The following is a 14695-nucleotide window of genomic DNA, read 5'->3' as shown; positions in this document are numbered from 1 at the left end:
AACTTTGTGTAAGCTGAAGTGACTACTACCATTAAAAGGCTTTCTAGGTCAGATACTTCAGATGACAGGTATCATGAGGCTCAAAAAGAGTTTTCACCAGCTGGGTGAGGATGACGTTGAGGTCCCATGACACTGTCGGAGATTTCATAGGAGACTTTTACAACAGCAAACCTCTCATGAAACAAACAACTAGAGGCTATGCAGAAATGGGCTTACTTTCTACACAGTGATGGTAAGAACTACACTGAGGTGAACCCAGACTCAGAAAAGTGTAGAAGGTATTCAAGCAGTATTTGTGTACCAGATGGCAAGCCTCCTCCACTTAAGTATAACGCTTGCTTGTTGACATACTACATAGCAACCTAATTGTCTGTCTGAATAAGAACAATTTTGTTCAACAGCTGATCTCTGAAAGTCTTTAGAGCGTTTGAGATCACTTGGAGCTCTAGGAGATTAATATGAAGCTGGGTCTTCTTAGCGGACTAGTGACCCTGGGTGTGAAGCCTCTTTACATAAGCTCCCCATCCCAGATTGGATACATCTCTGGTCAGCATCTTCTATGGTGGAGGAATTTGGAATGGAAGTCCCAGAGTCAAATTGGTGTTACATGCACCATAGAGGCCATGTGACCCAACAACAATCTCAACGTCTGCTGAACCTGAGTGGTGTTGCTAATGAGAGCATTTATCTGCAACTGAAGTAGGAAGGCTTGAGCTTGAACCAAGTAAAATAGGACTCCAATGTACTCCAATTGCTGTACTGGGAGCAGATGGGACTTGGGGAAATGGATTATGAATCCTAGTAGCTTCAACACCCGAAAAGTTCTCTGCATTGATTCTCTTTGTTTTTGGGTTGTTGTTTTTTTTAAAATATATGTTTATTGAAAGTGAGAAAGGTCAAACTAGACAAAGTTTCCACCACCACCCAGCACTGAGCTCTATCGATCTGCATTGATTCTCAAGCATCTTCCTTTGATGTATCCAGTTAGGGAAACATATGAACTCCCAATCTGCATAGCAATGCTGTGACTACAGCTAGGCATTTTGTGAACATTCAGGAAAAGGATATGAGGACAAAAATCAGAAATCTAAGAGCTTGGCCAATCATTTCTCTGAATTATTAAGAAGAGTGCCCAGGGAAATCAGCTGAACTTTCCTTTGACCAGATAGTTATTCAGGATCCTTAGGTCTAGGATTGGACAAAATCCCATTTTTTTGGGCACGAGGAAGTACTTGGAACAGAATCTCTTCCCTTCTTCCCCTGGTAAAATAGGTTCAACTGTATGTGTCTTTAGATGGAAGGAGAGTTCCTTTGCAAGCAATTCTTGATGCTGAGAGCTGTGATAAAAATGAAAACATGCTGAAAACTAAAACAAAAATGGAACAAAAGTGAGGTTAAAAAGAAAATCCCATACTACTCACTTCAAAAATCAAGAAGCAGGAAGGCAAATTTTCTCACACAGAAAAGTAACCCACTCCAGCAAAAGAGATGTCTTCTCAGCTCCACAGAGGAAGTGAAATTACGGATCAAGCAGGACTCGAGCAGGTGGGGAAGCACTTGCATATGTACCTCAGGGCCTGCCAAAGACTTCTAGAAGATACAGAACACTGGGCACCACACCAGGGCTCTGTCAGGGACAATATGCACATATGAGAATCCAGTGTTCTACTTGTCCTTGGAAAATGTCCTGAAATCTCCAGCCTCTAACAGGGTAACGTGTCATCTTTGATTCATGGTTAGTGGGATAGCACATCCTAACAGTGATACTATGTGGCCTACATGCACACTAAGTGTCAGGCTGTGGGACTGAATCTTACCTTCGAAGGTGGCTTTGGAATCTCCTTCAGAGAGTGTTGGATCTCATCAAGCATGCCCTCTTCTTTTCTGGATAAAGCTCTGCCTCATGCTGGAGAACCATTTTTGCAGAGTTCACGAGTCTCCTCCTTGGTTAAATTAGGCTGTCTCTTTTACCATTTTAGCTTTGACTCCCATCCACAGGAGGCGCTAGCATCAGGGCAGGAGAGCTGCATAGGCTATGGCACATACCCAGATATTCTACACCAAATGACCAGGAAAAGTGACATCATATATCCAGTTATCTGGGCAACAGTGACTGATTTCAAGGCATCAAATGCCTAGTTACAATGCCATCTACAAGTGGTTACAGAATGCCCATACTCAGGACACCTCATTAACAACAAGGTAAGTAGCAATGATACTCACTAACCATTTCTATTTATGCTCTACTTTGGTCCTGTTAAACATAGCCTGAGTATTTGTGTGAAGATATACGAGGCCTGGTACAGTTGATATCCTAAGCAATGTTCAACACTGATCAGCCGACGCATCATTGTTCAGTGTGTGTTTTTCTTTATTTCTTTAGAAATTTTAAAAAATATATTAATAGTAAAACAATCCATTAATTCATGATCTCTAGTCCACAATATAAGGGGGAGGGAGTTTCAAACACATACAAAGAAATTATCTATTAAAAGAAAGAGGAAAAAGAAGTGGCTTGAACTACTTCTACAGACATTTCTTAATGGATGTCCAACTGTTGGTAACTGCAAGAACCTTATTAATCGCACCTATCTGTTAATTCATAACCAAACAGGATGACAATTTTGTATGTTGAAAAAAATGCATCTTTATTTACTCAGATTCTTCTAAATCCGTTTAGAGAGATAATGTTCAATGGCAGTTGAGCCTCCCTTTGGTTTTTCTTGTTATCTAATTTGAAGGTTAATTTCAGCAAATTTCGGCTCTGTCTCCATTAGATAATAGACTAACTATATTGTGTAATGAAAAATTTACCTTTTGTATTTTGATTTGGATTAATGGAGATATTTTGCATTACATGATATTTTTTCTTGATTTTTGACTGACATTGTCAAAAATTATAAAATCAATAAATAAAGAATTTTTTTATTATTATTATTTATTTATACAATTTTATGAAATTTTTGCAAGCATAAATATCTTGTACAGAAAAGTACGATCAAGACACTTCTAATTTAAGTTAACTTTCAATTCTGAAAAGTAATTCACTCAAATTATTAAGGAAAAGAAAAAATCAGTTTCCCTTGATCTCACACCAGTCCTCTAAATTACATTCGATCCAAGATTTAAAGAGTAGCTTAATTAAAATCAAACAATTATAAAGAAGCACATTAACTACTACTAAACAGAGAACTAATTATCAATAGGCGCTGTTGTTACTTCATTCTCAAGGCGGGTTTCATTGAGATAAATCTTATCAAATGAGATGGATCTACAAATACATATTTCAAAGAACGATATCTAACGACACATTTACATGGGTATCTTAAAAATAAAAAAACCCCAATTTGAGTCACTCCAGATTTCAGGTTTAGGAATTCTCTTCTTTTTTGAGTCTCTCTAGAGACATCTGGGAAAATTTGAATATGGAGACCCAGGAAATCTGACCTAGACATTTCAAATATGTCCAAAATGTCCAAGTTAAGTGAATCCGACAAAGGTGGAAATTCCTCCATAGATATTTTCTTCGATTTTGACAAATGCTTGCACAATAGATGGTAAATTATTAGAAGGGATTTTTTTTAGAAGGGATTTTTAATACATCAGTCAAAATATTGCACAATGAATTCCTGAGAATTGCAGAGTAGATCATCTAATTTGATTTTCAAAATTTTCAATTTTTGATCTTATGACAATATTATCATTAATAATAACACAATCAGTCTCCTTCAAAGCTGAAGTCTTCACTGCACAATCTTCTAAAAAGGACTTAACTATCTTTGGGGGTCTTTTACTAAAGATTAAAGATGTTGTTTGCAGCAGGGGCCATAGAAATAAAATGGGTCCTATGTCAGATAACATGAGCTAATCTTTAGTAAAAGGCACCCTTTATTGCCAAATCAAGAGCCTGTATATGAGATTCTTGCTTCGATAAGCCAGCCTGCAGAATATTAATTTGAAGGCATAGCACTTGCCTCAACTGAGATATGGCAGATGCACCAGTGTAAACTCCCTGAATGGGAGTCCAGTTATTTGAAAGAGCCAGATGCCCACAAAATGTATCTGCAACATTATCCTCTCTATCGAGTGTAGTGGGCATCTCTTGACAAATTGGAGAACTAGCTCTGATGGGCATGTGGGTTGCCAACCTAATCAGTGTGAGACACACAAGATTACTTCTGATAGTGAAAGGAGCAGTAGGTTGAGGCAGCAGAGTTTACCTTGTTTGGTTATGCATGGTGTCATTATTTAAGGAGCTTAGAGAAGTGGCCAGCTCCTGTGATTTTGTATGCAAATTTTCTTCTACTCCAATTTGTTGCTGGGAAACCTCATGTATCAGATGTCAGTCCAGTGGGCTGATCTCAGGAGAAGCAGGGGTCTCCCAGGGATAGATCTATGCTATTCCCTTTTGTTTCTAAGAATATGCGGAGAATTCAAGCTGCTGCCATCTTGGCTCCTCCTCCAAGAGTGTGTGTTTTTCACACACTAGGGTTGTAAGTCAGCGAGTCTGACATTCAGATACACAGTTTTGGGTCAAATCATGTGTCTGTCTATCTGGATAGCTAGCTGGGTATACAGAAATAGATAACCAGATAAGAACATAATAACTGCTGCTGCTGGGTCAGACCAGTGGTCCATCGTGCCCAGCAGTCCGCTCCTGCGGCGGCCCTTAGGTCAAAGACCAGTGCCCTAAATGAGACTAGCCTTACCTTCTGGTTCAGCAGGAACTTGTCTAACTTTGTCTTGAATCCCTGGAGGGTGTTTTCCCCCACAGCCTCCAGAAGAGCGTTCCAGGGTGAAGAAGAACTTCCTTACGTTTGTACAGAATCTATCCCCTTTTAACTTTAGAGAGTGCCCTCTCGTTCTCCCTACCTTGGAAAGGGTGAACAACCTGTCTTTATCTAAGTCTATTCCCTTCATTATCTTGAATGTTTCGATCATGTCCCCTCTATTTCCTCTTTTCAAGGGAGAAGGGAGATAAGTCCTGGCTTTGAAAATACAGGTATCGATTTTTATAATAATAATTTATTTTCTTATACCGCCCAACCGGAAGTTTCGGGCGGTTCACAGCAAGAGAACTGAGACATATCAGCAAAGACACAAAATACAGTAGAATTCAGTGGAATACAATACAATGAAATACAATATGATGCAGTACAATGCAATATAATGTAAAATCATCGCATAAATTTACCAAATAGGTTTTTATCGATTTTCTGAACTCAAGGTAAGATTGGGATTGGGCAATTAGAGGACACAGCCAAGAATTCATTTTCCCCGCTTGAAAAGCCAGAGTTTTGTCTAAGAAACTTTTTAAATGATAGGCTTTCAGAGCGGGGTACATAAACATACCCGAGTTTCTTGTGTTCTTATTTGATGAGAATAATTTTAGTTGGGTGGATAAGTATGATAGTAATAGTCCAAAGAGTGCTTTATAACAAATGCAGCCAAATTTAAAAATAACTCTAGTTTCAAAAGGGAGCCAATGAAGTTGCACGTAAAAAGGGCTTACATGGTCAAACTTTTTTTAATCCAAAGATCAGACGAACAGCCACATTTTGAACCAGGCGAAGTCTTAGCAATATTTTCTTGGTTGACCCTAGGTATGTGATATTACATTAGTCTAAGGTAGATTGAACTAGTATCCTAAAGGACTCCGTGTCAAAATATTTTTTTATGGTTCGTAGTTTCCATAAAATAGCGAAGCATTTTTTAGTCAGTTGGTCAGTGTGTTTCTCAAACATTAGGTGTTGGTCTAGAGTAACTCCCAATATTTTGATGTGACTTGCTAGCTCAAAATTTTGACCTTTGAGTTGAATGGAGGTTTCCCTGAGTTTGTCATTGGGGCTAGCAAGAAAGATCTTAGTTTTCTTGGGGTTGAGTTTCAATTTTGACTGCAACATCCATTGTTCTGTTTTTCCCAGAATATTTGAGATCAGGATACTTAGTTCTGTTGAGAATTATTGTAGTGGTATTAGTATAGTGATATCATCAGCGTAGATGTAGAATATCACATTGAGAATTTGTAGTAAATTAGTCCAAAGGGACTAAATATATATTGAACAGCGTTGGTGATAGTGGAGAGCCTTGCGGGACTCCACAGAAATTTGTCCATAGGGGAGAGCATTTACCTGCACTGTATACTTGATAAAATCTGGTTTTCAGGAAACCTTGGAACCATCTGTGTACATTATCCGTGATTCCAAATGAATTCAAGCAGCCCAACAATAGATCATGATCTACCAGATTGAAGGCACTGCTTATATCTAGTCGGAGAATCAGGGCACTGGTACCTAATCCAAATAGGTTGTTTAGTTGATTAATTAATGATGCTATTATGGTTTCTGTACTGTGACCTGAACGAAATCCAGATTGGCAGTTATGCAGGATATTAAATTTTTCTAAGTATTTGACCAATTCATCATTTACTAATCCTTCTAATAGTTTAGTAAATAGCGGGATGCACATCAAGATTCTGAATATCAACCACAAAAGTGAAAATGCCTCTTTTCAGGTCATTGGTGAGGAGGCCACACCTTATGTACTGCATTTAAGGGGTCTTTAACTAAGACACGCTAACACATCCATAGAATATAATGGGCGCATTAGCATTTAGCGTGCACTAAATCAGCTAGTCTGCCTTAGTAAAAGAACCCCTTAGTTCTGAAAGCTGTACCTCTAACAAAACATGCAGAAGTAAGAGATGGAACACAGAAAGAAAACCAAAATGGTGTGAGGACTGCATCGAAAATCATATGAGATGAAACTTAAGGGGCTCATAACAAAAAAAAAAAAACGTACAAAAAGTGGCCTAAGTCAGTACTTGGACGATCAAAAAGACAGATCGTCCAAGTACCGATAATCAAAACTGGTTTTAGACATATCTAAAACCAGCTTAGGCCTTTCCACTGCCTCTGTATGCCCAGAGTGAAAAGGGGCATTTTTGGAGGAGTGGCTAGGGCAGGAGGTAGGCCGACCTAGACTTAGTCGTCTGGCAGCCATAACCAAAAAGGTTTGACAGGTTGCCAGACGGAACTTATACTTTATGACTTAGACCTCATTTTGGATGTTTTTTTTGAGAATGGACATTTCCCTGCTGCTTACTTTCTGTGCCTAGGGACTTAGGTCAAAAGGGGACTTAGATGTTTTCTTTTGATTATGCCCCTCCACGGGTCTAAATATGAATACCCTAGAGAAGAGGAAAGACAGGGACGATAAATATGATATAAAAATAAGTATAAATGAAAGGTATTAATAATGTATGGCATATCTTTTTGGGGAAAGTGAAGGGTTATGATATTTAGCTACAAGGTGGTAGACGCATGAAAATATTTTTTCACAGAAAGAGTATTAGCTCCCTGAAATGTTATTCCAAAGGATATGATGGAGAAAAAAGCTGCAACAAGATATGAGGTGAACACAGTGGATCCCTATTTGATTTTATTTAAAAACATTTATAACCTGCCAATTTAACATGAGTTCATGATGGCTTTTAATAAAGCATACATAATGTCACATGAAAACACCACACATTACAAACACATAAGACAGACAGTCTAATAATTAACTTTCTTAACTGCTTTCAAAAGCCCGCTTTTAGAAAATAAATGTTAGTTCTTCTGAAAAATCATGCAACTTTCCTCTGGTCTCAACTGTTGCTAGTTACGAGGGAGAGACATGAACCAGTGAGGTGGAACTTTTTAGGGGTAGATCATCAGAGGGGCTACACAAGTAAATATATTTCAGACTGGTTGAGGGCTGAGCTAAGGCCAGTGGCACAGCCTTCACACACTCCACTTTCAGCTCTTAAACAATAAAGCAGTCCACACAGTTAGACTGGACAGTTTACTTTAACTTGGATAGACAGTAAGATACATAGCCTTACATCTGGAGTGATGTCATCTGATCATACTCATACAGCAGTGGTCTCAAACTCAAACCCTTTGCAGGGCCACATTTTGGATCTGTAGGTACTTGGAGGGCCTCAGAAAAAAATAGTTAACGTCTTATTAAAGAAATGACAATTTTGCATGAGGTAAAATTCTATATAAATCTTTCCTTTTGGCTAAGTCGTAATAATAATATTATAATTATAGCTAAAGAGACATGATCAAGAAACTGTTTTATTTTACTTTTGTGATCATGATAAACATACCGAGGGTCTCAAAATAGTACCTGGCGGGCCGCATGTGGCCCCCGGGCCGCGGGTTTGAGACCACTGTCATACAGGAATGCTCCCCATCTTACCTACAATAAATATTTGAGAGCACTTCAGCACACATGCTCATGCTTTCTCACCTATCACTGTCACATGGACCTAGCCAGTCATATATATAATATAGCTCGTAGAATATAATCCCAAGGGGAGAAACATAACACTCCATTTGTAAACTGCAAACACCTCGCAGTTCTATGCGGTTAACATAAAGAGAACTGTGTATTCACAGAGAATTACAAAATAACAATGGAAACATACATTATATCCACATTATTAACATTTTCCTAGAATGATCCTAAGATATAGAAGCTCGTATTATAGGGCCTAGTTTTCTCGCCCAACTAGCAACCTGAAAAGCCAACATCTCTTCCACATACAGTAAAACCTTGGTTTGCGAGCATAATTCATTCTAGAAGCATGCTTGTAATCTAAAGCACTTGTATATCAAAGCAAATTTCCCCACAGGAAATAATGGAAACTCAGACAATTCGTTCCACAACCCAAAAACTTTAATACAAAATACTATACATACTCGTATTGCAAGACCTCGCTCGTATAGAACCGTCTCTACACTCCTGCAGCATCAGAGAGAGAAGAACCATCGGCTCGGTTTTGATGTGTGTATACTGTATGTACTTGTAGTGCAAGACCTTGCCTGTATATCAAGTTAAAATTTAATCAAATGTTTTGCTTGTCTTGCAAAACATTTGCAAACCAAGTTACTTGCAATCCAAGGTTTTACTATATTTCAATTAAAAGCAACTTCTTATAGTAGGAAACATAAAAAAGCAGAAAAACACAAAGGGTGCCTCGATTAGACCATAATGCATCTTACAACAAAAGTAGCCAAATTTGAAAACTACCCTGGCCTCTTATCAGAAGCCAGTGTAGGTTATGAAAATAAGGAGTTATGTGATCCATTTAAAAAAAAATTAAACATCAATTGTACGGCGGAGTTCAGAATTAACTGCAGTTTCTAAAAATTCTTTTGTAGATCGGCAAAATAGATTAAATTACAAATAGTCCAACACTGATAAAACAGAAGACTGCACTAATAACTGAAAAGCATAGTCATGAAAAAAAAAAGTCCTTAATGAACATAACCCCCTCTTTTACAGGAGGATTTTAGTGCCAGGTGGCACGCTGAACGCTCTGCGCTGCTCGGGAGGGTCATAAAAGTCTCTATGAGCACAGAGCATTCAGCGCACCAGCCGATGCTAAAACCTCTTGTGCGGTTTTGTAAAAGGAAGGGGATATTTTCCAAAGTACAGAGAAACCTTTTTTACTACAGCATCCATTTGTGCTTGCGTAGTAAGATTTCTGTCCAAGAGGACTCCTAATATTTTTTTAAGTAGAAAGAATAGGATATTGAACACCGTGTAATGACAATCAATCCTCACTCAGGAAGTTTCATTGGAGTACCAAAGAACAATTTGGTTTTATTCAAATTTAGTTTCCACCCCTTGACAACCAACATCACCCTTGAGATTTCCTTGCAATGTTTGAGAGAACCGATGCAACAGAAATCACAACACCCTCTTTCCTACTGTTGTTTGTAAGTCTATTTGTGTTAATGTATGTATAACTAAATGCTTTTGTTACCCTATTTTTAACATTTGTAAGTCACTTTGAAGCTATAAGCGTTTGCATCCAATTTTCATAAACATGAAACACCAATTGAGCTACCTGGAAAGCCCTATTTTGGGGGGTGGTCCTTCATGTTTAATGGTCAGTGAGCTCTAGACTATCATTGCCTACTTGTACTTGGTGAAAGTGAAGTTACTGTATTTATTTTCCCTGTCTTCTCAGCAGTCTGTAGTTACAAGGAAAAAACACAATTTGAAGTGTCTGTATGCAAATGCTAGAAGCCTAAAAAATAAAATAGGAGAGTCAGAGTATATAGCACTGAATGATGAGATAGATACAATAGGCATCTCGGAGACCTGGTGGAAGGAGGACAATCAATGGGACACTGAGTTACCTGGGTACAAATTATATCGCAAGGACAGAGTACGTAGATCAAATTGGAGGGGGGGGGGGGATTGCGCTATATGTTAAAGAGGGAATTGAATCAAATGAAATAAACATTCTGCATGGCATAGATAACAGTGTGGAATCCTTATGGATAGAAATTCCATGTGTGAAGGGAAGGAATATAATGGTTGGGTTATACTACCGTTCCCCGGGACAAAATGGGCAGACAGATGAAGAAATGTTTTCAGAGATTAGGAAAGCTGGAGAAATGGGCAGCACTATAATAATGGGTGATTTCACCCTAAGATTTTGCAGTCTTTTCCTCTGAAGAGCAGCACCTCCTGTCAAACTATTGCGGTGGTGTATCTCATTCAATGCCCCTGTGGTCTTTTGTACGTGGGGCAGACTTCTAGAGCCTTTAAGACTCGTCTGCTTGAACATCTTTCTTCTCTATCCTCTAAGCGGATGGATGAACCTCTGGTTGCACACTGTATTAAATTTAAACATGACTTTTTCTCCCTGAGATGTTGTGTGCTGGAGTACTGCCCTAAACCTGTCAGAAGAGGGGACTGGCGACGTTTGCTCCGTCAGAAGGAATAATGATGGATCTTTCATCTGCAAACTGTGGAGCCGGGAGGTTTGAATGCTCGGGTGGAATGGTCTGCTTTTTTTTTTAGTTTTTAAAGTTTTCTTTGGGGGGGGTTTGAGCTGTGTCTGGTTTCCTTTGAAGAATGCTTGAAGCTTATTGGGGGCTGGTCTTTGGACTTCCTACTTAGTCTCCTATTGGCTGGATGGGGGCAGAGGTGCTGCTTTTCTTCCTTCTCTCTGCTTATTTTGGTGGCGGAGCCTTCTCAGCATTTTTCACCAGCTGCTGCTGACTTTCTTTATCCCCAGTGCCATTGTGCACTAGCAGTGATTATATTTGAATGTGGTTTTGGCAAGACTCCTGAAGCAGCCTCGGCAAAACAAGGAAGTTCCCTGTCGGGTCCTGTAGTGAAGACGCCGTTTCAAGTTCTGCTGTCCTGCATGTGCATGTTCGTTTGGGGGTTCATGGCACGAGAGGCATGAGATGACCGGCAGCCAAGTATCTGTTTTTTGCCATCTCATGCGCTGAGTTTAATCTGTGCCTGTTAGTGATTTTTTAACTCTCCCTGCATTTTCCAAGACTTTTGGATGTTTCAATCTCCAACTGGGGAGTGGCTACCGCTGATACTTGATTCAGTTAACAATTTGATTCAGAAAAATGGAGCCTACATGAGAGAAAGTAGAGTTTTTTGAGCCCATGAAGCTGAACTGAGGCTTTTTTTCCACTTTCTTTTCTCGTTCTCTTATGCTCCTTGCCCCTCTTTCTGCTTTGAATTTAGTGTGTGGTGTATGATTGCGGTGGTGTATTTCCTCTATCTGTGAGTGACTATTTGGCAGTACTGAGTGGAATTGTAGGGGGTTCTATAGATATACTTGTTTATAGAGTATGAGCTTTGTTACTTGCTGATTTCAATTACCCCAACATTGACTGGTTAAATGTTACATCAGGGAGTGTTAGGGAGGTAAAATTCCTAGATGTCATAAATGACTGCTTCTTGGAGCAACTGGTCCGGGAACCAACAAGAGGGAGTGCTATTTTAGATTTGGTCCTTAGTGGAATGCAAGATATATAGTACAGGAGTTAACTGTGTTGGGTCCGCTGGGAAACAGTGATTATAACGTGATCCATATTGAGCTGATACCAGGAGTAACGTAGCAAAATAAATCTACTGTAGGGGCGTTTAATTTTCAAAAGAGTGACTATGATAAAATGAGGAACATGGTTAAAAGAAGTTAAAATGATCAGTTGCAAAGGTTAGGACTGTAAACCAGGCATGGATGTTATTTAAAGATACCGTCGTGGAAGCCCAGACCAGATGTATTCCACATATCAGCAAAAGTAGAAAGAAGAGGAAACGAGAGCTAGAGTAGTTAAAAGGTGAAGTGAAAGAGGGTATTAAATGGTAATTTTTCTTAAAGGAGGACAGTAAACAGTGGAGTGCCACAGGGGTCTGTACTGGGACCGGTGCTATTTAATTTATTTATAAATGATCTGGAAATTGGAACGACGAGTGAGGTGATTAAACAGTTTAGTGTCATCTGCAAATTTAAAGTTGTTAAAACGCATGCGGATTGTGAAAAATTGCAGGCAGACCTTAGGAAATTGGAAGACTGAGGCCCTGATTCTCTAAAAGTGCGTCCCGATTTTAGGCAGCTGTAGGCGTCCTACAGTTGTCTAATCAGCCAATCGGGAAGCACGTTTTTTAAAAAAAATGCTCCCCAGGCAGGCCGCCTATATTGAAGGCGAGGCCCACAAGACACCTAGGCCCTGATTCTGTATAGGACGCCCGGGAGAGGCCTAAACTAAACCCCGATTCTGTAACCGGCGTCCATGTTACAGACGCGGGTTAGAGAATCAGGTTATATTAGACACGGCCCGCTACACTTATCGCGGCAAGGGATCTCTCTGCCGCTATAAGTATAGCGGGCCGTGGCCCCCTGACCGATCACAAACGCTGCAGCAAGACAGAGGAGGGAGCCGGCAAGACAGTAAACACCGGGGGCAGCAGAGGAAAACACTGCATCGCCCCGTGAAGTATTTTGTGCGGCCCCGGTCGAGGGCAATGCAGTGTTTTCCTCTGCTGCCCCCGGTGTTTACTGTCTTGCCGGCTCCCTCCTCTGTCTTGCTGCAGCGTTTGTGAGGCCCCAGAAACATTTTTTTCAGCCAATGCGGCCCAGGGAAGCCAAAAGGTTGGACACCCCTGCCTTAGAGCTAGCTGTACTCAAGTAAGCACACACTAATGTAATAGTGAATGCCATTAACATATATTATTAATAAATCAATTCTATTTCATAAAATAGTCCCATTGGTAAATCCATCCCTTAATCCTTTGTAATACCTCCTACTAACACAATAAAAAGTTTATTTTTAATGAGTCCTGTCTTTACATATTTATTTACTGTTGCTAGTATATCCTCCAAAACCACAGTATAACATTAATTAAATAAACAGAAAGCAAATAATTTAAAAAGCAGACATTTTAAACATACAATCGACAAGATCTCGTAAGCTTTTCCAAAATAAAGGTTAATGATAAAGAAACATGCATAACAATAGTATTTACCTCAGTTAGATGAGGATTGGGATTGAATCCACACTGCTTGCACACCTCGTTATGACACTGGGTGCAGGTGTTGAAGTTTGGCTGGTTAGGAGAGGACGTGAGGTCTGTAGTGTTGCATATAGGACAGAGTGTACTACTAGGAAGAGGTGCAATTTGTGGGACAGAGTAAGGTGATGAGGGGCTGTTGCCTCGAACTGGGGATGCAGATGGCGACCGTCGTGACCTCTGACTCCTGTTGTCCACTTGCAGCGTTTTCATGGTATTATCAGCCTGTTGCTGAGAGGACATGTGGATTTTTGTCTCTTGGGCGCCTTCGTGCCTCTGAGTAGACTGTTTAAGAGACTGTGGTGCTGCTTTGTGTCCAGCCAAACGTTCAGAGTGTTCCAATTTTCCTGAGACACTGAAATAGCATCAAAGTATATACAATCAACATTTTCATAATGTGACTAATCAGATAAATACAAAGAACTCCTTAGTAGTAAGAATACTAAAACCTTATTTTCAATTGAAATATACTAGAGATCTATATCTTTATTTACAGAGGGGTAATCCACATGGCTGGGGTACTGAGTATACTTTGTAGCTGCATTTCAAAAAGAAACTACTCATGTAAAGTTTGCAGTGTTGGATTTAGACCTGGTGTAACCCTGAGAGTCTTAATTTGAAACGCTCGGAAAAGCAGAGATTTTCAAGCACAAACTTTGTCAGGGAAAACATGAATAAAATTCAGCACAGGGCCTATGAACCAGTAAATACTCAGATTCTCATGCAGACCCGTCTCCTGTCTTAGGAGGAAATGTCTACTTTTTACCCAGAAACCTCTGGGTACTGGAGCCTAGATGGAAATGGTACTATAGAAACTGGTGCAGAATATTCCAATGACAAACCTAACAAGTGAAGGTTTAGAGGCAGGCCGGGTCTGATTTGGAAGAAAAGAAGAGAGAGAAATTGACAAGAAAGATAAAATGTGCATGCACGAGGTAAATGGCGAGCTGCCCATTCTATTCCTATGGGCTGCTCAGCATTTAGCTTAGGGCTTGCTAAAAGGGGGAACAGTAAGTGAGTGTATGTGAGAGACAGAAAAAGAGACAATGGGTGGCCAAATTAATTTGCCTGCCTACTCATTAATCTACTTAACATGAGTCCGAGGGAAAAAAGAAAGTTAACACAGAATTATTCCCTCAATTTTTCCTATTTTAGAATGAATAGAACTCAAGATGACAGAGATTTGATGTACCAGGACTTCCAGTTAGGCAAGCCATGTGACTCCCAACTGCCAGCCCTTTTAATCTATTTAAGAAACTGGAAGTTTATGCACCTAGACAAAGGACCGCTAAAAATAGTAGGAAGTAGG

At 39.7% G+C, this 14695-nt stretch overlaps 1 protein-coding gene across 1 annotated transcript in view; it reads right to left on the bottom strand.

Annotated features, from left to right (window-relative positions):
- The window catches only part of BSN (bassoon presynaptic cytomatrix protein), a 191404-nt gene that overhangs the window by 160287 nt on the left and 16422 nt on the right, over positions 1–14695 (bottom strand). The window contains exon 2 of the mRNA XM_033926633.1: positions 13342–13741. Coding sequence (XP_033782524.1) covers positions 13342–13741 — 400 coding nt within the window. The remainder of the gene's footprint in view (positions 1–13341; positions 13742–14695) is intronic.

The sequence above is a fragment of the Geotrypetes seraphini genome, chromosome 17 (assembly GCF_902459505.1).
Source record: "Geotrypetes seraphini chromosome 17, aGeoSer1.1, whole genome shotgun sequence".
NCBI classification, from domain to species: domain Eukaryota; kingdom Metazoa; phylum Chordata; class Amphibia; order Gymnophiona; family Dermophiidae; genus Geotrypetes; species Geotrypetes seraphini.
This window is presented reverse-complemented; position numbering and strand designations above follow the sequence as displayed.